Source organism: Passer montanus, unplaced genomic scaffold, assembly GCF_014805655.1.
Source record: "Passer montanus isolate IOZ18808 unplaced genomic scaffold, ASM1480565v1 scaffold77, whole genome shotgun sequence".
NCBI lineage: Eukaryota > Metazoa > Chordata > Aves > Passeriformes > Passeridae > Passer > Passer montanus.
Genome location: NW_024372923.1, coordinates 225804 through 248720, shown reverse-complemented (window position 1 = coordinate 248720; position 22917 = coordinate 225804). Strand labels below are relative to the sequence as shown.

At 42.5% G+C, this 22917-nt stretch overlaps 1 protein-coding gene across 3 annotated transcripts in view; it reads right to left on the bottom strand.

The window, feature by feature from the left end:
- ZRANB1 (zinc finger RANBP2-type containing 1) overlaps positions 1–22917 on the bottom strand; it is a 41418-nt gene extending 18501 nt beyond the window's left edge. Inside the window, exons 1-3 of one of the 3 annotated variants that reach the window (XM_039731401.1) lie at positions 22819–22917; positions 10728–10825; positions 9167–10017 (exon numbers count right to left, since the gene is read on the bottom strand). In XM_039731401.1, the coding sequence (XP_039587335.1) occupies positions 9167–9980 (814 nt within the window). In that variant the 5' untranslated portion in view covers positions 9981–10017; positions 10728–10825; positions 22819–22917. Of the gene's footprint in view, positions 1–9166; positions 10018–10727; positions 10826–11491; positions 11646–22818 lie in introns of those variants that run through there. The other 2 variants (XM_039731402.1, XM_039731403.1) reach the window with 2 other exon arrangements.

Genomic DNA, 22917 nt, shown 5'->3' with positions numbered 1-22917 from the left:
ATTATCAGTGCAAGACATTTCTCTACAAAGTTATCAGCTGTGCTGTGTAAGCTTCCACAGGTAACAAGATTATTAACACAGATAAGTTTGATTATTCACCACTGGTTTGATGCAGAAAAGTTCCAAAATAACAATTCAACTGCAGATTTTAGTCATACAGTATCTACCCACTCACTCCAAAGTGCTAACAAGCCAGGGCAGAAGGAAAACCATCCAGACAGTATTCTGTAGTTTTGTGCTGCATGTGTCTGTCTCCTGTAAGGAAGCCATTCCTGTTCCTCTCCAGCACTACTCTCTCATTCCGTGCCTGCCCATGTATTCTCCCCTGGTGAGTTTTGTCTGTACAATTTTAGTTCTTGCTCTGTAGGAGCCAGAAGTGCCAAGTGTAGATCTTTTATTTCCATGCAAGCAACACTTCTGCCACTGATAAGGCAATTCCTCATGGCTGTTGCAATGATCATTCCAACCAAATACTCCAAACTAATGGTTTTTAGTGTGTGTGTAGATTTGTATGTGCATCCAGATAACAAATCAAATTTCTCATGACCTGCCCTCTTAAAACAAGTTATACCACAGCTCTGGCAAACCCAACAGTCAGAGGAAAGAAAAAATTTGACAGAAGAGCGAGTTCTCTCTTATGATATCCTTATTCTTTGATTATCACATTAATTTAGGAGAAGCACCTTATTAAAGACTAAAAGGCACATCACCCCTTTTTGTATTTTAACCACTCCTACTTACAGGGGGAGATTCCTGTTACCATATCTGCTCCTTCCACCACATCCCCCAAGACAAACACACCAAAGACCACCCAAGACTGGTATGTGGCCACTCTGAGAATCCAAATAGCCACAACTGATTTCAAAGTTCAAACAAATATCCCTAAAATGATTTTTTGGTGGCAGATGATCAGACCCAAATCACATTCCAGCCAGCCTGTCAAGCAGTACATTTTACTACAGCCTACTACTGGGAAATTCATCATTTTAATTGTTCTTCCAGTCCCCCACCCTCAGCTCCTTATTATCATCCCACTCTTCATCAAACCTCAGCAACAACTGAGATCCAAGGCTGATGCTCAGGTGGTCATGTGAGGTTTGGCAATGCCTTTTTCAGGCACCAACTACTACAAGCTGCAATAAGGATCCAAATCAGTGACATGTGCTCTATGCAGCACTGCCAGTTCTGGAAGTTTATTCCCACGTCTTGCAATACTTGACATTCCTAAAAGCCCCATGTCCTAGAAAAATTACTAAAATTGTTATATAAGCTGTCAGCTAAAAAGTACATTTCTAAACTTTGCTGATGAACTTTAAGCTAAAGATTGAGTAATACATCCAAACCAGGCAAACTGAGTACTTTTTCTAGGCCTTTTAAAAAAAATAGAGAAAGAAATATATTTTTAGTAGTATTTCAGGTATAGGGTTGGTGTGCTGCACAATACAAACCAGCACAGCTACAGCTCATGGAGTGATGGCAATGTGACTCTGTGCATGGATACTATCTGGTCATCCTCTGTCCTTTAATCAAAACAGGCTAAAATTACTCTTTATAGCAGGGGGAAGCATCAGGAAGTTTTTGTTTGTCTAACCCAACCCACTACTGCAGGGTTGATATTCCTTGGGCATTACAAGCCTCCTTGGCCCCTCTGAGCCACAGCAAGAAGTTCACATTTCTCTTTACCTGTTCTACCAAGTATCTACTCCACTATAGCCACTTCAGAACAGGGGAAATTCCTGACAGCCCATCAAGTGCCAGTCCATACAATCCAAGGCAGCAGTGAACACAAAACACAGTGATAACAGGCAGACTGTCAGAAATACGAACCAGAAAACACAAATCTTGCCCCAAAACTATGAGGTGAATTTGCCTACATGCACCACGCTTGCAGTTCTAAAATTCAGTATCACCATATTAAAATGAGAGCTGAATATGCTTGTATTGACAATAGGAGGCACATTCCTACAAAGGCTTTGATTTCTGTGGGATGAGCCAAAGCCTCCAATTCATTAAGTCTATTTAAATAGAGCTCAAAACCCCCACTGTTTATGAGAAATACTACAGAAATATTTACTGATGTTATAATTCCCTGCATTTCACAACACAGAAGTGCCTCATTACTTACACAAGCAGACAGAATCCTGTCCTGTGCCAGTTGGATTATTCCCCACTGACACCCACTGCATTCCCCAGACTGGTAAAATGTCAAAAGGAAGAGTGGCATTTGCCTTAGGATTGTTCCCAGAACACCCGGGAGCCTCCAGGAGCTCAAACCCTTGTGAGGGCAGAGCCCTGACTGGCTTCAAGAGCCACACAAATGCAAACACATCCCAGTGACTCAGTGCCTGCTCCTGATCCACACAACCACAGCTTTCCTTTAAAGGGGACTCCAGAAATGTCCCTTTGCTGTTGCCCCTGAATACACCAGTCTTGGTGTGCCCCCTAAAAAATTCTGCTTGGCCCAATGTAAACCTCTGACTACAGTCTGACATCCTAAGGGAGAGGACAGAACGCCAAGTGCTGCACCCAAGCCATGAGAAAATACAAGTGTAAGTCAGAATGCTGCATTTACAGGTTCAACTGTGCTCCCATTTTGCAATTCAGGCATTTCCTCTTATTGGAAGACTTTCAGAAGCCAAGGGTTTTTTTTCTTCTTTTTCTTCTTCTAGCAAAGCCCTGCCTCTTACAAACAGCACAGATCAGTCATGTGCAATCTTAGTATATATTAGATTACAGAAATTAAGAAAGGTATTTCAAATGACTAAATTTTAAAAAATGTCCATTCCCCAATTACAATTCCTAGCATCTTAATCCTCCTACAACTTTTACAACTTCCTTCTTTATTAGATGCCAATATTACCCTCATATTAAATAAGCCAGAATTAGCTGCCAAAACCAAACTATTTCAGCTTAAGGTGCTATTAAGTTTATTCTTTAGGACATGTAAATATTTATAGGGTTTAGTGCAGTTATAGAAACTTGGAAAATATGCAAGATAGGCTTACAAGCATTTCTAGAAAACTAAATCCCTTAGTGCACTTTTCCAGTGGCTTCAGAACAGCCAGATAGAAAAGTTCCCAAGGAAAACCCTACAGCACAGCCTTTATTTACCTTATTTTCTTTCTGATAGTTGTGGGGCAGTGGCTGGCACAAGCTGCAAATGCAGTAAGCAAATTCTTTCAGCAGACTGCTGCAGTTGTGACTATCTAAAGAACAACCTGGGATTAGGGATTTCTGGGATTCAAGGAGGCAGCAATGCCTCCAATAACCATCTTCTTCCATCTGAGCAGACTGCAAGAGGAAACACTTCATCTTAAGGAGGTCATTGTGTCTCCTGTGCGGGACAATGCCTTGAACTGCCTGGCAAGAGAAGGCAAATTGCTCAAACAAGCAAGTAATACATTTCAGAAGTCAGAAGTGGAGACAGCTCCTGCTGTAACACAAAACAGATCAGAGACAGAGCCCTGTGCTGCTTCTCTTCTGCCACAGATACAACTGCTAGTGGTCTGTCACATATATGCTCTCATTTACTCATCTAAGGACTAATCCCAAGATTGGTTTAAGTGCCAGCAAGTGAGAGGCTGATCAACTGACCCACTAAAATCTAATTCTGACACCTGTTAAGAATCTCTTCTCCTCTAACAGACACTGCTGAGGATCTGTGGCATTTTCTGGAGCTGAGTCAGCCCTCAGGCTCTTCCAGCTCTTCACCAGGGGCACATCAGGTGGCCATAAATGAAGTTTTATTGATAGTAAGTGACTCACCATTTCAGCCAAGGAAGACTTTCTCCTGAAGGACGGACTGCTTTGCAAGCAAATGTGACACATCAATTTATAAAAAAGAGAGGTTGTCTGAAAAACCTTTATGGGCCTTTAACACACCCTTCTCTTTCTGGATTTCCAGGGCCTCCCTTGTCAGTATTAGTACATGATCAACAAGTAGGTCACTCTCCAGGTAATGACACAAACTTCTCTATATTAAGGGTTTTTTTTGATTCCTTAAGCTCAGCATCTTGCATCAGCTAAAAAAAAAATGAAGTAAATACTTCCAAGAAGACATGTACCTTAAACCTGAAGCCATTCAATGAAGAGCATGAATATTGGTTATTCTTTGTTCCATGCAAACAGCTCTTCTCCCTACACGCAATCCATGCACTATGTTTTGAATGTATCATTACAAGACAAAGCAGCACAGATGTAAGAACAACTGTTTGAAGATGTCCTTATCCCTCTCCAATCTGTCAGAGGCATCCTCACCCCTTGTTACTTGCAGGGTTGTACCTCAAAGGGAGGCTGGACAGTAAAAAATCATTAAAGTTAATAATTAAGTTAACCATCGGTGCTTCTAAGGGAAATTGAAATAACTGGTTTTAACTTGATCATTTATTCAATTATTTGTAGCATAAAATATCACAGTGTTTAAGAAAAGTAGCCAAGAGACCAAAGTAAAAGGAGTTATGATTTTCTGCCAAGGCAGGCAGAGCTCTCCTCAGTCTCAAAGATGTACACTCACAAATGTAAAGCATTTATGACAGATGTACAAGGCACAGGTGACATTACACAGAGCTCTCCCAGCCAGGTGAGAGCTGTGATCTCACATCACTGCTGCCTGGCCCAGCAGCAAGGCATGCTCCCCACTGTCCCAGGGGAACAGGGAAGGAGCCTGGGCTGCACAGCTCACACCAGGGACTCTTCCCCCCACCCATCCCCACAGGCACTGAGTGCCCAGGCAGGGCCAGCGAGGCAGGGCATCCCCTGGCAGTGAGTAATGCATGCTGCACTTCCCTGAGCAGCTCCAGCCCACACTGGCAGCAGCAAGGAGAGGTGCATGGCCTCTCCTGGCCTCCAGCAGCCTGTTCCCACCCATGCACTGCCCACTCCCACAGCACAGCATAAACAGAAACACCAAAGTTCAGCTGTACCCTGGATGTGATGAGGAAGCCAGTCTGAACTTACTACAGCAGCAAAGAGAAACAAAACCCCCACATGCCCCACAAAAACATCTCCTAATCCAGCTTCATTTTCAAACAGCCAGGAGGACAGAAAGGGGCACCTGGGATGACTCTGGGTGGCAGTGCCAGCAGAAAGCACCTTGCTCATGTCAGTTCCCTCAGGCTGCCTTTATGAACACCCAGAGAAGAGCCAGAGGCTCTGCAGGACACAGAGCAGGAGGTGCCTCTGTGTCTCCCAGAGCTGCAGGGCAGCGTGGGACACAGCCCAGCCAACTCCATACCAACGTCTGGCCAGGGAGACTCTCCTTGCCCACAGGGTTTCTGAAGACCTGGGTAATGTATCTGGCACTAATTCAAAAATGTAATGGCATGAAAAAAACCCTGTAGGAGAGATAAAGCAGTTGACAAAGGAAAAACTACACAGACATCAGTAGGAATACTAGGAATGAACTTACAGTCCTTTTAAGGATGTACTGCAAAACAAGATTCATCACAGATTGCTCTAAATACTCTGGATTTTTTTAAGAAACACACTCCAGTGGTTTCTTTCACGGAGCTAAGAAGAATGTGTGCACCATCCCCACAGGGAGCTCCAGCCCATGACAGCAATACCCACCTTACTGACCTGAACCAAGAGAACACACTCTCGCAGCAGGTGATAAACAGGTGGGGGATTAGGGAAAAGGAGAAGAAATGCAGTTTACTTTTAGTCTAGCAGTTCAAGCTCAGGAGTTGCACTCACAACTCAAGAATGCCCAGCAGTGCCCTGCAGCAAACACACTCTGCCAGCATCACTGTCAAATGCAGCCCTGAAGTGCCAGGAGATGGGAAGCTCCAGGGTAACACCCAAGCAAACTCTGGATGCCAGAGAGGTTTTACAGGCACAGCCATCCTCATCCACTTGTACTCCTTCAATCCACAGCCAGCTGGAACCAGCCTCACCAGGCCCCACAGTGACTCCTGATTGTTGCACATCACATTCTCTAAGTCCCACAGGCCACCAGGACTGCCTGACAGCCTCTGCCAAAGGCACCATAAGTTATAGAAAAGGTAATAAAGTTTAATTTAAGTATACATCAGTTCCCTCCCCTAGAAACTGAGTCACCTTGGACTCAACATTAATCTTGTTCTAGGCCACTATGGTAGCAAACATCGGTGTCATTGCAGAAACCATTTGTAATTCCTCTTTGTAAATTAAACTGGCATTTGGAGGAAGCCAGTAAGCCACACTTACTCCAGACTCTCCTAGGATTTTAATAAATTTTAACCACACAAATCAGTTTAAAATCTCATCTTTCTGAGAAAGAATCACCCAACAGATATACTCACTCTGAAAAAAAAAAAACAAGCCAATTAAAAAAGCAGCATTCAAGTACATTTGCTGGCAGAGTCTGAATGGGGGAATACCACTAATCCTTCTGATTTGGAAGGAATACCCTCCACCAAGGAAACTATTCATGCTGAAAGGCAAGAGCTGCACTCATCACATTTTGTCCAGCCTGGATTTGCAAGGAATAGAAGCCTTGATGACATGTTTACTTATCGAGGTGGGAAAAGCACTAATGGATGCCTCCAGCAAAACAAAACAAAAAATACAAACACACACCTTCTTAAATCTACTTTATACACATCTCTCCATCTTTCAGCCAAAAAGAACAGATGTGAAAAACAATAGTCCGATACTTTTTTTTTTAATGTAATTTGACATTAAATTTAAAATCTAATAAAAATAATTTTGTACTGGAGTTGAGATGAAGAGGGAGTTCAACCAAATAGCTGTCCTGAAGTATCAGACATTTTCCTTGGTACCTTCTGACAGATAATATCTTCTATGAGAAAAGAAAATAACCACTCTGCCAAGAATTCCTCCTACTCCTTTAATCTTTATTTTTAACTTCGGGGTTATCTTTAAAAGTTAACTTTTTAACATCTCCCCTACAAAAGATGGATTCAAAGCAAATGGACCCTCCACAAATGACTGATCTTAAACTTGGACGTTTCAGGCTGGAGTCCCCAAATCCCTGTTAGGCACCATCTGTCAGATGGAGCAGGGTAACACACAAACTCTTGGCCATCAACGTTCACAAATTTACTTGGTATTTAACATGAACTTGTCTTATTTTATAATTTTGCTTGGCTAAGGACTGACAAGTGTTCAGCTCAGCTAAAACTCCCCAAGAGTTCCAGCTGGCAAACAAACACAACTCACTAACAGTGACCCACTTGATTTCAATGGTTAAAACAGATGCTTTGGGCAAAATTATTCAATTGACAGTTAAACTGGTTTAAGTATGTCACACTAAGATCACAAGCAGAAATTCAGTTTATTGCTTTAATGATTACTGGCTAAACTGGTGTACTTTTGTAGCACAGATACACTACACAACAACCAAAGACAAGCACAAGAGAATCCATGCAACCTCCATCAATCTTCCTAAGGTTATTCCTATTACAAGGAGTATTTGGGGGAAAAAAATGATATCTGCAACAGCAAAATGAAATTCTGAGATAAAGGACAGATAATTAACAGCTTAGTTTGCTGGTTCCTGTGCCCCCATCATCCCTCTCCCCCAGGAGTACAGTAGGTGTTTCAGTTAGAGAAAGAGATCCATGAAAGCTTTCAGCAGGCAGCAGTAACAATCAGCACACAACTCCACCTGCATTCTGCTTTTCTCACCAAGATCCCTTCAGACCAAATCGTTATTGCATTACAAAACTTCAAGGAACATGGTTTTTGGCTTTATGAACAATTACACAGTCAAAAGCAACATTAAATACTTGCAAACCCACGCTCTTAAATATAAATACAACTCTTCCTACACAGGTTAAATCAGAAAGTGTGAAATACTTTAAGTAACATTAGAATACTAAAAAAAAAACCAAACCACTTTCGGAAAACCAAAGGGAAAAAATAGCCTAATATTTAATACAATTGTTATCAGAATGCAAGATAAATATCCTTGTAAGGCATAGGAACAACCTCCAACAACTGACCCTTGATACTCAATAAGTTAAAAAATGCCACACAGGATTTCAGCTGCTTCATTTCAGAAGGAAAAAAAGGTAGTAAGGAACTGGAAGTATCAGGAAATACTGAGGCATCTCTTTCCAAAAGGAAGTGTGCATGTCTAACTATTCACACAACACAAAAATAAAGTAGAATATTTATTAGCTCAGAGAAACCAAACGCAGCGTACCCACAAAAACATTTACCCCTGATCAAATATGTTAAACAAAGCAGCTCCTAATTAGCTTTTTGATTACAACAACCATGAAGTGACTTTGTGAAACATTAAGGAACAGCATGAGACATACTAGTGGAGCCAGAGTTTCAAATGAAGTGTTTTACTCTAAAAATAGTCGCATATTTCAAGTGTTGAACCTGCTCGTATGCTGGGGCACGCGATATCTGCTTCTGGGAAGCTACAGCACAGAAGTTAACTCACAAGGTCAATAACTGAAGAAAACCCTGCTCTCACATGGCTCTGTTCTGTAACAGCACTGCGAGAATTATCCAGCATTTCCTTAGGAAAGCACTAAAATACAAAACAAAATTGGTATTTGAATGTTTTTTGAAGCAGCTGACTTCAAAAATACTTTCGGAAAGCCTGTAAACATTTACAACACAGTGTGTGTATTAATACAACATTATTACTTTCAAGGTCAGTATTACACATGCAGTTTTCTTGGAGCTACATATTTTGGTGTTATTTTTAACATCTGACAGAGCATCTTGTACTGTTGTAAGCTCTACACTGTTTACAAATACTCCCAAGCTGCAGCTGCTGACTCTACAGAGCATGTCTTGCCATAGCAAAAAGAAAAGTAATTTTAATCATCCATTAATGGCATTTTTTACAGTACTATATGAACTCATGTTCTGTAAATTGGCTTTGTAATTTTTCCACCTTTTGACAATTACACAGAACAACAAGATTTGGTTACAGGAATATCCATTTCTACAAAAGGTCAAAAAAGTCCAAGTACACTTGAGAGACACGTCTAACCCTGTTCAGATTATGGATGAACTTCACAGCCTCTCTCAGCAGGTGCTATTTCAGGAACCTCTACATTTGGCTTACTTTTTAAAATGGAAATGCAGAGATAAAAAAAGCTGGTTTGAAATCAAATGCCAAGTTTCTGTTTTAATTCTTCATTCTCCCAAAATATTTAACCACCAGCACAAGAGCAGAAGGTAGCAGTAAACAACTTACCCACACAAGCATTTAGGAACAGCCAGTCAGTCTTTTTCATTCTATTTTTTATTTGCTTTAGTTTTTTGAAGTCAACTTCAAGCTCCTCCTTGCTGCCAACGGCTCCAGCCAATTCAATTCTTTGGAAGTCCATTTTCACATCAGATTCACGTTTGGTTGTTGGTGGAGATCTTCTTTGGCTATTACCACTACTACAGCTGCCTCTCCACCGAGCCCTGTCTTGCTCGTTTATGATGGAAGAAGCCTCTTCTGTGTCTGCCAGTTCTATTGCTTCAATGTTGTTGGGTCTGGGGTGGTCACACACAACACATTTCCTGGCCTTGGCCCAGTTTTCATATGTACAAACAGAACAAGTCCAGTGCTGAGCCCTTGTGTTCAGTTTATTTCTGTCATTGTATTCCTCGCACGGATCCACGGAAAAAGGGACCGGTCTGGACCCGGAGCCCGAGGACTGAGGGGACTCCGTGGGACTCCTGGTCCTGCGCTGAGACAAGCACTGGGTACACCTTATAGCTCTTGGCCAGTTCAAGTACGTGCACATGTGGCACGACCATTTATTTGCACTTTCCATACTGTAGGATGATTTAACCCTTGGTCTTGCACTGGAATCCGGGCAGATCAAAGGACTGCTCCCTCCTTCAGTGCTCGTAGGATCCCAGTCCCTCCCGATATCACTGGAACCACTTTTGAAAGGATCTTCTGTGATAATTGTTCCACTGGGTCTCTGGGCACGACACATGGTGCACTTGATTGCAGAAGGCCAATTCTCATATGTACAATACTCACAGGCCCATTTAATTCCACGCTCTGTCATCGTGCACTCCTTGAAATGAACTGCGGCGAGCAGAAAGCTGGGGAGTCAGAACACACCATCAGTACACAGTGCCAGCAATGTTCAGAACAACAAATGAGATTTAACCCCGTGGATATAAAAATCAGGCTGGACTAACAGGCAGTGTTTTTTATTTCACGTTACTATAACATCTAAGGGGAGTAAAATCACTATGAAAAGGGTAAGACTTGACCTACCAGCATTTTACATGCAAAATTCGGGATTTACTAGTGCAAAAATGAGAAAAAACCTCAGTCCTGCATTTCTGAAACTCTTCAAATTTGCACTTCCCAACAAATTCAGAATACCCATTAAGCACTGAGAATACTGGGGAAATGACCAGTACAGCCACAGAAACAAGTTATAAATATTAAATTATTAAAATAAACTCAATGTGAACACAGCAGTACAAGCAAAGGAACACAAAGTCTAGGTCCTGTATTTGACCTCACAGGATGTGGAAGGATGGAGTGTATCAGGTGGGCAGTTACACAGTGAGTAAGCAGTTCTTCCAGAAAGGGAGGGTGTTGGAATTTACATAAAATATTTACAATTTGAAAGTTTTAGAAATGCGCTTAACCAAGTCTAGGTCTTGACTGGACATCATCCATATCAGAAGTATTCCAAAGTGAAAATGCCACTTGAAAGCAAGCACAAGCTGTGTGTGTTGGCAGGCTAAGACAGTATTTTCATGCTACAAATTCAGATTTCAACCCAATCCCAACTCACTTTTTCTCTAATGAAGAGGGGATCCTGTCTTCATGCTGGCTCAGACCTTTTCTTCAGATTGCCGAATATGAAGGATGAGACTAAGCAGATAACTATTCCTGTAAACAAAATGAACACAGACTCATTACAGGTTTCCTACTGGACCTGAGTAACCAGAAAGTTAATTATTAAATGCCACACCTATTCTAATCCCAATTTACTCAGTTAAACCCAGTCATGACCTGCTGAGGCCACGAGAGACTGGTAAAAATAAACCAATATTTATAAAAAAACATTGGCCACACGCGTGGTCAATCTGCTGAAGTAAAAGAGGTAGATCCAAGCAACAAGTTCACACCAAAACATCCACAAACACTCTCACTGCAATCTGAAACTATGGATGGGGAAGGCAGAAAAAGCTTTGTGTAGAGAGCATAATAGAGGGAAAGGGTGAGGCAGGTAGATAAAGGACAAACAGACAAACATACACAGCATTTCCTCCCTTACCCCAGAATAGTTACCAGCGTGTAAAACTCAAAGTGCTGCTTTTAAGAAGGCAAAACTGATTAAATACAAATTTGTCACGTCACTTGACCAACACTTCTTATTTATCATATTGCAACTCTGTCAAGCTAACAAAACCACCCAGAGCCTAGGAAGCTAAAACTCACAAGCTGCACAACAGGATTAAATTCAAAACTAGACACATCAACCCAAAAATTAGTTAACACCTGCACCCCAATTAGCCAGTGTTTTATGAGTTAGTACATTCTTCACTGCAATACCTTCACACACACCTTGCTCCATCAAGTCATAGCTGAAACTTCTACTCAAATTTGTCAGCCCTACTCCTACTAGCTCCTCCTGAGGACTCCAGCACTGAACATGGGTTTTTTCCAGGAGCTCAAGTGATCTATTCAGCAGATCAGGTGGCTGCATGAATGAGGGGCTATCGCATGGCCGGGACAGGGGAGAGGGCAGCACTATCCTTTTCCACAGCAATCCATATTTATGCTGCATGAAAGCACAGGAGCAATCAGGAACACAGAAAGCTCTCTCATAAAGCTCGGGTTCCACAGTACTGGTTTGAACAGCCTGCAGAGCACTTCACTCCCACCTCTACATTATAAAACTGTGTCACACTGAGGAATGTGCTGAAAAGGCAATCACATTTCCTGCTGCTTCCCCTCCACCATTCCTGACAGATGTCCATGCCCTTTCATAATGGGGGGAAAAAAGGAGCTGGATCATAGCAGGTGCCCCATATCTGTGACAAAGTGAGTGATAAACACATACATACATACAGGAGAATATAAAGTTAATTTGATTTTACTGAAGGTGACTTTGCAAGGAAGACTTTTTGGGAATTTTAAGGAAAAAAAGGTTTCTCTACTTTGCCAAAGCACCTCCTGTATGAGTACACAAGACACTAGGTTTATCTATTACATTTGGTCAAAGCTTTTCCCCCAATTCCTAAAATAAGATTTTAAATTAATTTCTTAATAAGCTTCCCTCTAGAAACAGCAGAGGTTTTTTTAGGAATTAATGTTTTGTAGTTAGAAACATGGGAGAGTTGAACAGGGTTTTCAGAACAGAGAAGGCAGGAGCACACTGCCCATACACCTGCCCACTGCCACCAACAGATTGTGCCACCAAAAGTGGCTGTCCCAATACTCCAATGCTTGAGAATAATTCCTACTGGAGCAGAATTTGGCTCCCATCAAATCCATAAACAGTGTGCAATGGGTATCTGCAACTGTACATGGTTTCCTCCCTGCCCTAGTTTGTAAGGCCTTTAACAAAGCAGTTCCCACTGCAGACAAATCCCAACCCACATTTGGGATGGGGCATGAAAACAAGACATCATCTGTTTTAGTGATATTAAGACTGGGAAAGGAGATTGCAGCTCAAGTTGGAAAGCAGCTAGCTGGCTGCAAAAACAATCTAAACAAATACTGAGATACTGCTCAGGAAACAAAATAGTTCAGGACATCCCACGTTACAGGAAAGCTTTCATATGTGTCACAAGATCAGCTTTTTAGCTGCAATTGTCTTCTGTGCCCCTTAAAAAGCAGATACTCTCAGACATAATTCTTAGAGAGGCTGAGTATCTGCAGCTTTGAAAGCCTCTGAGATATGAGCTCACCACCTCCAAACATAAGGCCTCGGGTTATTACAAAGTAAAGAATATAAAAAGGCTCAACAGAGCAACACAATTTCTCTTCCTTGACAGCTCTGCCAACACCAAGTACAGTGAGGAAATCCAGCATTGGGGTTTTTTTACTGTTTTTTACTTGATCTGACCTCCAATTCTCACCACCAGGTCTGGTGGGAGCAGAGCTGGAGGTCAGAGACACCAGACCCCTCCAATTTTGTTTACATCAGGAACTGCAGTGGCAAGACAAGGGGAAATGGCTTCACATGGAAAGGGAGTGGGTTTAGATTAGTATTAAGAATAAATTGTTCCCTGTGAGGGTGGGGAAGCCCTGGCACAGATTGCCCAGAGAAGCTGTGCCTGCCCCTGGATCCCTGGAAGTGGCCAAGGAGCTTGGAGCAACAGGGAAGTGTCCCTACCCATGGCAGGGGACTGGAACAAGATGAGCTTTAAGGTCCCTTCCAAGTCAGACCACTCTGTGATTCTATGATTTACTGATGATACAGCATCACCATCCAGCCACAGCAGTTTGAAGCTTATTACATTTTTTCCCAATTAGTTCTTTGACTCTGTTTTCAAGTCAACTTGTTATTTTAGATTCCTCACAGAGGAGAAGCTGAATCATGGAGCGCCTCCTCTGACAGAGGAATAGCAACACAGTGACTGTGAAGTGCAGGTGCATGCCTTTATGTTCAAAAAACATGAGCACACAAGAAATTAAAACCCACAAAACTTCAAACAAATTCCAGTTGATCAGTTTAGACCGTGTGCTGAGTGTCTTCTGGACACACTTGTAGAATAACTCAATACACTCAAGAGAAAAATATATTAAGTCCTGATAAGTAAGGAACAACAACAAAACAAAATAAAAAAAAAAAAACCAAAAAAAAAAAAAACCCAAAAAAAATCAAAACCTTATCAGATCACCCTTTTACTAAATTAAGTCCTTTGTAAAGGGTGACCTAGAATAACCAGATTTTTTTTTTTGCTTTGCTTCAATTTTTAAGAACATTCTTCTTTTTGTGTGCACAGGAAAACACCAAACAGCTCACACAAATTGGGAAGAAACAAAGAAGTTCTCAAATACCACTTTTACAACAGGATATACTACACTCCCTCAATTTAATTATTCGCTGTGTCCAGAAGTTGTTTTTCCTTTGGCTCAAACAAGGAACAATATGGAACTTCACTTCATGAAATGATCAAGCCCTCCCTGCAAACAGGCCAGATGCCGATTTAGACCAGTCTACACCACAGATTTTTTTGCTGGGATGGTGCTGGCATCTGTGCTGGCTGAAACCTTACGTAATTACACTGATCAAGTCAGTGCTCCCACCTCGAATTCATTTTGTTCATGTCTATGGATTTTCAAATAAAACCACTTTTGTGTTTACAGGGAAAAAGGGAGCCCAAGGTGCCAACTTCAGCCTTCAGCAAGACTTGCAAGGAGAATCAAGAACCACCCTCCTCCCCACCGTGCAGCTGCCGCTCACAGGCTGCTCCAAAAAGAAAGGCAGGCTGCTTTCTTTATTTCAAAAACACTAGAGCAACTTTTCAGATGAACACAATAAGCAGAAGTACCTTTTTCTGAAAGAAAGGGATATCTATAACCAAATGCAGAATCCATTAGTTCAGCACTTCAGGAGTATAGAAGTAAAACCTTCCCTAATCCTAGCCTGATTTTCCAAGGTGGACATTTACTGACTTTCTTCTGTTACCTTACCAAACTTACTCTACCTTCAGCTATTTGCTCTTCTTCCTCAATAATTCAGTATAACCCTCCACAGATCAGCATATTAAAAGCAGGAAGCTTGAACCTGGGCTTCTGTTGCTTGATGGAAATTAACAATAAGCTCCATTGTCATCTCCTCAAATTAATTTTAATAAAATTAAGAACCCTGACCCTGTCAATGGAACAAACAGATCAGATCAGCATTGAACCTGGAAGCTTTGCAGTAATATCTATGTATTATAATAAAGAATGGAAAGATTATAATGAAGCCACAAACACAGAAGCATTTTCTACATTAGCCCAAACACACTGAAGCAAGGAATTTAACAAACAAGCACAGTTTGCTTTGGTTGTTAGGACAGCTCTTTAAAAAGGTAACAATTCAGTCCCAAACAGAGCAGCAAAAGGGAGAAAACACACTGTCATCTCAGCAAAAGAGCACTGGAATCATTTTCTGCAAGCTGCTCTACGAGGTGGGGGTTTTACTTAGGAAATGTTGATTTCCTTACAGAACACCAGCTGGCCGTGTGCAGTGCTGACAGCAGGAACTGGACCCAGACTGCAGCAGCCACAGAACGCACAAACCCTTCCCACCAAACAGATACAAGCAGGGTTGGGAGGCTCTGCCAGACTGCACCATCCTCAGGCTGCTCCAAACACACTGGGACCAGCCCTGCTCTCCCGAGGAGGAGCTGCTCCTCTGCTCCCCCAGCAGCAGCGAGCAGGCTGCTGAGCAGAGAAGCATCACCCAGCTCAGCCTGGCACAAATCTGAAGCCATCCTCAGGCTGCTCCAAACACACTGGGACCAGCCCTGCTCTCCCGAGGAGGAGCTGCTCCTCTGCTCCCCCAGCAGCAGCGAGCAGGCTGCTGAGAGAAGCATCATCCAGCTCAGCCTGGCACAAATCTGAATTCACTGAAGACCCAATCACTGCCATGCACATCACAACACAATGTATAAACTACAGCAGTAATGGTGCATGAGAAAAAAACCCCAAACAATTACTCAGTCCCAATTAACATAAGTCACTGAAGACCCAATCACTGCCATGCACATCACAACACAATCTATAAACTACAGCAGTAATGTTGCATGAGAAAAAAACCCCAAATAATTACTCAGTCCCAATTAACATCTTTTCCATCTAGTGTGTTAAGTGACTTTCTTCAGTTTTGACAGTCCAGATCACCAGAAATACTCCTTACTGAAGATTTTTAGGTATGTCCTGCCTCACTACCTAGACCTTTTCATTATAAGCAGGGAATGAGTTAAAATCCAGGAGACCTCAGCTCTCACAAAGAAACACAGTTCACTTAACCAAAAAAAAAAGCAAGAAAGTAAGAATTAACTTCTGAACACATTCAGAAATCTGTTCATTGGGTGAATTCAGATGGATTTCATTTACATGAAATTAATAAAAAATTGTTTTCATTCTGCTTTATGGATTCGTATCTCATTTCAAAGCATCTTCAATCTACTTTATTAGGTATTTATGGGATTCAGAAAAATTACGCTGATTTTGCTTCAGCTTTCTTTTCAATATTCTATTCACACTTCCAACCCAACTGCTGACTTTTCATAAGCAAAAGAATTTATATGCAGCTTTAATGCAAGAGGATGTCCAATTTTGCTAATGCTCCATGTACTAAGAAGGAAAACATCTGGGAGGTTTCTGATCTTTGGAGACATCTGAAATACAAGACTGACAATGAACTTTAGGTCTACAACTTAATGTAAACAGATGTGTCTGCAAAAGCTGGAAACTCATTACAGAATTAACAGATATTCGAGAATAGTAAACATTTTCTCTTTCTGTTGTTCTTTTTTTATATATTAATGTTTATCTCTTGAAGCATTTCTGTGCTCTTAGCAGCTGCAGTTAACCCCCTTGTGTAATTTTCATGGTGCAAGTTTGCATTTTATTCATTACTCATCTCAAATGGGTCAAACTCCATCTAGCTCTATTCCATTTGTGACTAAAAGCTAGGAAAATCTTAACTGCTGAAAACAGCCTACAAAAACCCAGCAGCAGCAGCTTGCAGTTCAGTTCTCTTTCTTTGTCAGGGTTCTTTTTTTGTTTTGTTTTAAGCTCAATTAGAAGTGAACAACTGTCCAGATGAGGTGTTACTACACATTAGGATGGACTAAATACGGCCAACTGCTTAGAAACCAACACCATTTGGGCAAACAGGAGTAAGCAGTTTAACAGTTACATAATGCACAGCATCTCCCACACAATACTAATCAAAACCCAAGCGAAATGACTTAAAATAATGAGCTATGATAGAAGATTTGCATAAATACAGCCAGCAGCATTTAATGAATTTGACCATGAACGGCAACAGATGAATATTGACTTAAGAGCTACACTAACAAACACACACAATAAAACAACAGAACGTTAAAACTTCATTTTTCAAAAGACATTAGCCTTGGACAAAGGACAGAAGTTGAACAAGATGTTTCTTTATAAAAAGTGAGGTCAAATACAAAAACAGTTTATCTGTGTTTAGACTGTGATTCAAACACCAGACCCATTTTTGTTTAGCTCTCAGCCATCCTCACACACAAGGAGGAAAACCAGATGTCACGCTCTGACTGAAAACACACTGTGGAGTCAGACATCAAAACCCTGAAACACTTAAACCTGTCCAACTGCAGGAACATTACACCAAGACTTGTACATTTTCTAGTAATTATCCCCTGGACCTCCTCAATACTGCCTGACCATAAATTAGAGCAGGGCTACACACGCAGTCACCACTGGAGGAGGAAAACCACCTGCCTCCAAAGGAAACATGGAAACACACTCAGCACCCACTGTTGGGCAGCTTGCTCAGAATTAACGATGAGCCACTTCAGACACAGCCAAGGACTGTCTTTGGTAAAAGCATTTGCAATTGGAATACACTTCAGGCAAGTCCCAGCTCAAGCGAGCCAAACAAACCACACTCATTTTATCCAGTTCTTCCTAAAATGCTGGCAAGGCAGTAAAGTATCAAAAAGAGGGGAAAAAGAAAAAATAGTAGCAAAAGTGCTTTTATCACAGCACACAAAGTCCACTAATGTGGATGCTGCTGCTTAACATAGTGCAAAGAGCTAGTGTCAAATACCACAGGGAAAACAAATCCAAACTCCTTCTAGAGACACTGATATCAGTTCTTTTTTTTTACCACATGATTAGTAATCTGTATTTTAGTCATAGTGCCTATCTCTGAGTTAATCACTGCAGGGTACTCTGCACTCCTGGAAAGTTTCAGAGTAACAGCCATAAAGCAGTAATAACAGGTTCTGGGGTGGGAGTAAGTTTCTACTAAAGGCAACGCTGAATAACCTTCTTTAAATAAGCCCTTTAAAAGCCATGAGGTGACTTTTTTTTTTTTATCCCTGCAAAGCTAAACAGCAATGGGGAGGTCAAAAATAAAAAAGTAAGTAGTCCAGCAGCCCATCTCAGCCCTCCAGCAAGATAAAAATGAATTTCTCAGCAGGCACCCCGTGAGGGGAAGCCTTTGCAGGTAAAAGCTGAAGCCACTGGCCCCTCTGTCAGACGGTGTCAATGAGGAGCAGAAGTCCAGGACACAACAGCCCTGACTCACCAGGCACTGAGAACCAGGACAAACCAAAAGCAGACCATCAACACTTCCTGAACCCAAGACCTGTACACTGAGGCTGTTCCAGGGTGCACTGAAATAACAGCAAGGAATAAACATGCCAGCTGTCTCTACAGATCCCTGCTTAGATACTGGGCAGATGATTGGAGACTCAAGGAATACTTTCAAGCCCATTAGCCACAAGTCAAGCTCTCACAGTGCACTTATGGTCCCAACAACCACAAAAAACAAGATGCTCTCATAAACCAACAATCATCAAATAAACTTCCTATTTTTTTGCTGGAATTATACACATTTATGAGACTTATGACAGATATTTTTCTTCCAGATTGAAGGATTGAAGACTGCACCAAGAACCACAGAGTTTTTAAATGAGTGGCTCTATAAAAGTGTGTGTAAATTCAAAGGCACAAAAAGATTACTCATCAAAATACTTCTAATACACTAAAAAAAAACAAAAAACCAAACAACCCACACACAAAAAAAAGCCCCAAACAAACAAAGAACAGCACAAGTTTATTTTTCCTTCTAGAGTCACAGGAATCATGGTTCTGACAGTTTTCTTTAGCTCAGGAACCCCAACTCCTCAACATGTAGAAGTCACCAAGAAAACAAACATACATTACTGAAGTTTCTTAATGCCTACAAACTCCTCAGTAACCCCAACTTTCTCTGTTTTATTAAAAACAGCTTCTCAGGACCAGATGCTAAATCAAAGTGAAGTCAAAGAACCACATGGAGGATTTTGAAACCTTAACATTTGATTACAGAAGAAATGGCAAACGTAACCCAAATAAAACAGCGCCGTGCCTTGGCTTCTGGCACAGCAGGAGGGAGGGCACGAGGAGAAGACTGCAGCCTCCTTGCTCACAAGTGACAGTTCCAGACACAAGTCCCACTTACACAGCCCTGTCTCCACGTGCCAAAGCAGACACAAGCCCATCCTTCCAGCCCCACATTCCCTGGACAGCAGGTTACATGCCTGCTTTTCACTTTGTACCTTGTTCTCAGCACTTCAGGTATTTTCAGCTCAGTTCTGAACTTAAAGATCTTAAATCCTGTGTCATCTCCAGCATTTTTCTTAGAACTAAAAAACTGTCCTTAATTTAAAATTTGCAAACCATTCTAAGTAAAAAAAAAAAAAATTCAACTTGGTAGAACATAATGAAAAATAAACAAACAAACAAAACCAACAATCCATGCAGCAGTATCCTTAAGAACAAACAGAACAGATTACATCAAGACAAAGCCAAATAACCAAAGGGAAAAATGCCAACTTCATTATATCTCCTGTACAGTAGAAAATGCAAAAGGGCTGCAAACGTGGCTGCTTCCTAGGCAAGATGCTCTGCACACACCAGTCACCACCAGTGTTTGCACTGAATTACCTGCCCATGTTCCTTGTAAAAAATCTACTATTCCTTCTTGAACCAGGGGCTCCATATCAGCCCCCTCCTGAAGACAGCTCCCTCCTCAAACATCACTGCCCTCATTCCCACACCTCTCCTCTCCCTGGTCTTCACCAAAGTGAGTCTCTGCATCAATGGGACATCAGCAGAGGAAAAGCTGTTTTGAAAAACCCCAGGTGGACACAGCTTCAGTTTGAGTACAGAGCTCCCAAACACCTGCCTGTGCCACTAAAGAAGGAAACACAAAAGGATAAATATTACTATAGATGAACACATTCTCAGAATTGTTGAAGTATGACAGTTCTTCTTTTTAAGCACGTTAACTGGACCCCAAAGAGGTAATTATAAATCTTGCATGTCAAGAAAGCTCCAAAAAAATTAACTACATAGAGCAGCTGTGCTCCAGCCACTGATGATGTAAAAATGAGCACAGTCACAATCCTGGGCAAGCTGAAGCAATGACAGCTACAGAAGAAATGCTATGAAAAGTACCAGCAAAGTGACTGGATCCCAAATGCTTGAAATCTTAATTTGAAGACAAATGTTTTAAGGTGTAATAAATTCCATTCAACTGACATGACAAAGTTACAATTATCTATGTTACTAAACTAACTTTACCAAGCTACACCATCTGACAAGGAAAATGGCAAACTCTTCAGCAGCTGTGTTGAAAAAAATTCTCTTTTCAACTTTGCCTTGTTTCCCTCCTCATACATAGTACTATTTAAAAAAAAATAAAAAATTAAGAACTCTGTTACAGCTAAGCCAGCCATTTTCAGCTGCCAAACTAAAGTTTAGTTCCATTTTAGTACCAGGAGACTGTGGATCATAATTCATCTAGTTAAATTGAGGATTACTTGTTGACATCAATTTTGAACAGCCCAAAATAACCCAGTCTTCAAATTTTGGGGGGAGGAAAGGGCATGAGATGATGAAGAGAACTGGCAGTAGCAGTTCAAATGCTTTGCTGTGATTAGCAGAGAGCACATCACGACAAGGAATGTATTGATCTGAAGTTGTGCTACAACTGAGATGGCAAAGAGAAGCTGGAAAGAGAAACATTCACACCCAAGTTAATACCACATGAAGGAGCCAGTAAATCTCACTTTAAAGTGCCTGAGAGAACATTTGATTATTTGATTGACTGTATTAAAAATAACCTCCCATTCAATCAGTAAAGTATTTCCTACTTACACTTCTGACTTATTTACAGATCCTTCTTGCAAAGGGCAGCAAAGATGGGTGGGAATTCCTGTCACTGAGGAATTTACAGGTCAAACAACACACAGTGGGAACGGCCACACACAAAGATAAAAATGTCCCCTTGACCCAGTCTGAGCTGGAATTAGTCCCCAATTAAAGTCACGCTTCTGTGATGAACCCCGTTGATGCTTTTGTGCCACTCAGCATTCCAATTACATTAATATTTGTAATTATACTTCTGAGAGAATGCTAATAGACACAGCTCCTGACGAAGAGATGACACCGATGTCACCCCCACCTGCCTGCCCTTGCTTAAGCAGCAGAAGGAAAGCAAAGTAGCAATTTCTTTTTCCTTCAAGAGAATACACCACGTAATTAGAGTTTCACAAATCCCACAAAATGCAACGCATCCAAAGGCTTTATTCTCTCTGAATGCTGTGATGGACTTAAACCACACGTGATCCTTCATACCTGATATGCCAGCCTCCACATGCTGAAACACCAACTCAGCTCAGCCCTCAGAAGGGAACAACAAAAGAGTTCCAGAAAACCTCCTGCTGCTCACCTGCGTCCCCCTGTCTGAATAACTACTGCAAAAGGGGGGGAAAAATAAATAAACCTCACAAATAAATAAGAAATTAGCCTCACAAATCTCTTCTGCGAGACCGACAAGCAGATGGAAAAACAAAACTGATTACAACAGATCTCTCCTGAACTATTGTTAAAAGGTTCTGCTCACAACAGAGTGAGAGAACCTCTCTCTAAAAAGAGAAAAAGGGAGTTACTACACAGAAGACATCTCACCTTTCAATTTTTGCCCCAACAAACGCATCAAAGCACTGAACTCACATGCCAGCTCCACCACTTGTGACACCGCGGGCAGCTGGTGAGCAGAGACTGTTCAAGCACAGCACAAAGCCCGTCAAACAACGCTTGTTTACCACATCAACCCCCAAGAATTCCAGAAAAAGTTGTCATTATTGCCACGGCTGAAAGTCACCGTGGCAGCAGAAAGTTCCCAGCAGCAAGCCGGGCTGTGCCAGCCGTGCAGGGATCCATCCTCTCCATCATTTCTCCTCCCAGGGGAGCGGTGACTGCCGTGGGGACAGGCTGATCCTGTCACTCCCAAGGAAGGACTCACAGACACATCCGAAGGACTCACAGACACATCCATGACCTCCGCAGACAAGTTTATCTTATCCTGCCAGGAAGCTGCTGCAGTCTGGGACCGCGAGGGCAGACAGGGAGGCGCTGGCAGCGTGGATTGCCAAGCTCTGCCTCGCTCCTTAATCCAACTTTTCCTAATTTTTGTTTGGACTTCGGTTCCCAAAGACGAGCTCGATTTTGAAACACTTCTCACACTGTGCTTCACTTCTGATAAAGCATCGATAATAGGTGATCCCAGAATGAATCACGGAGTGGCTGGGGCTGGAAGGGACCTTAAAGATCATCTTGTTCCGCCCCCCTGCCGTGGGCAGGGACACCTTCCACTATCCCAGGCTGCTCCAAGCCCTGTCCAGCCTGGCCGTGGACACTTCCAAGGATGGGACAGGCGAGATCACGGAAGTTCTGCTACCCAAAATCCACAGCCACAACCCATCACTCCCAGCACCGCGTGCAGATCCACACAGGCACAACCCAGCACCAACAAAATCGGAGCAGGAGGGTGGGAAGCGGTGGGAGGGAGGCAGCTCAGGCATGATCTCACCAGGCACACCGAGGCACCACAGCCCGCGGTCCGGAGCGGCAGCCACGGGAGGAAAAAATCCGAGTTTCCTGCCTTTGTACGGAGGCTGTGCCAGCCTGTCTGCCCTCAGCAACCCGTTCCCCGCGGGACACCGACGGCAGCGGGATGCGGGGCCGCGCCGGAGGCGCCTCCTCACAGCCCCCCCGACCCCGCAGCGGGTCCCGCTCCGCTCCGGCTCCGCTCGCCCCCGTTCCCCCCGCGCCCCCTCGCCTTGCAGCGCTGCCCGGGGAGGGCAGTGAGAGCACGGGGGCTTTACCTCTCCGCCGGGATCCGTCCCTCAGTCCCTCAGGAACACGCTCGGAGCACTGGGAGCCGCCTGCGCCCCGCGCCGCCCCCCCCCCTCCCGCGCTCCCCC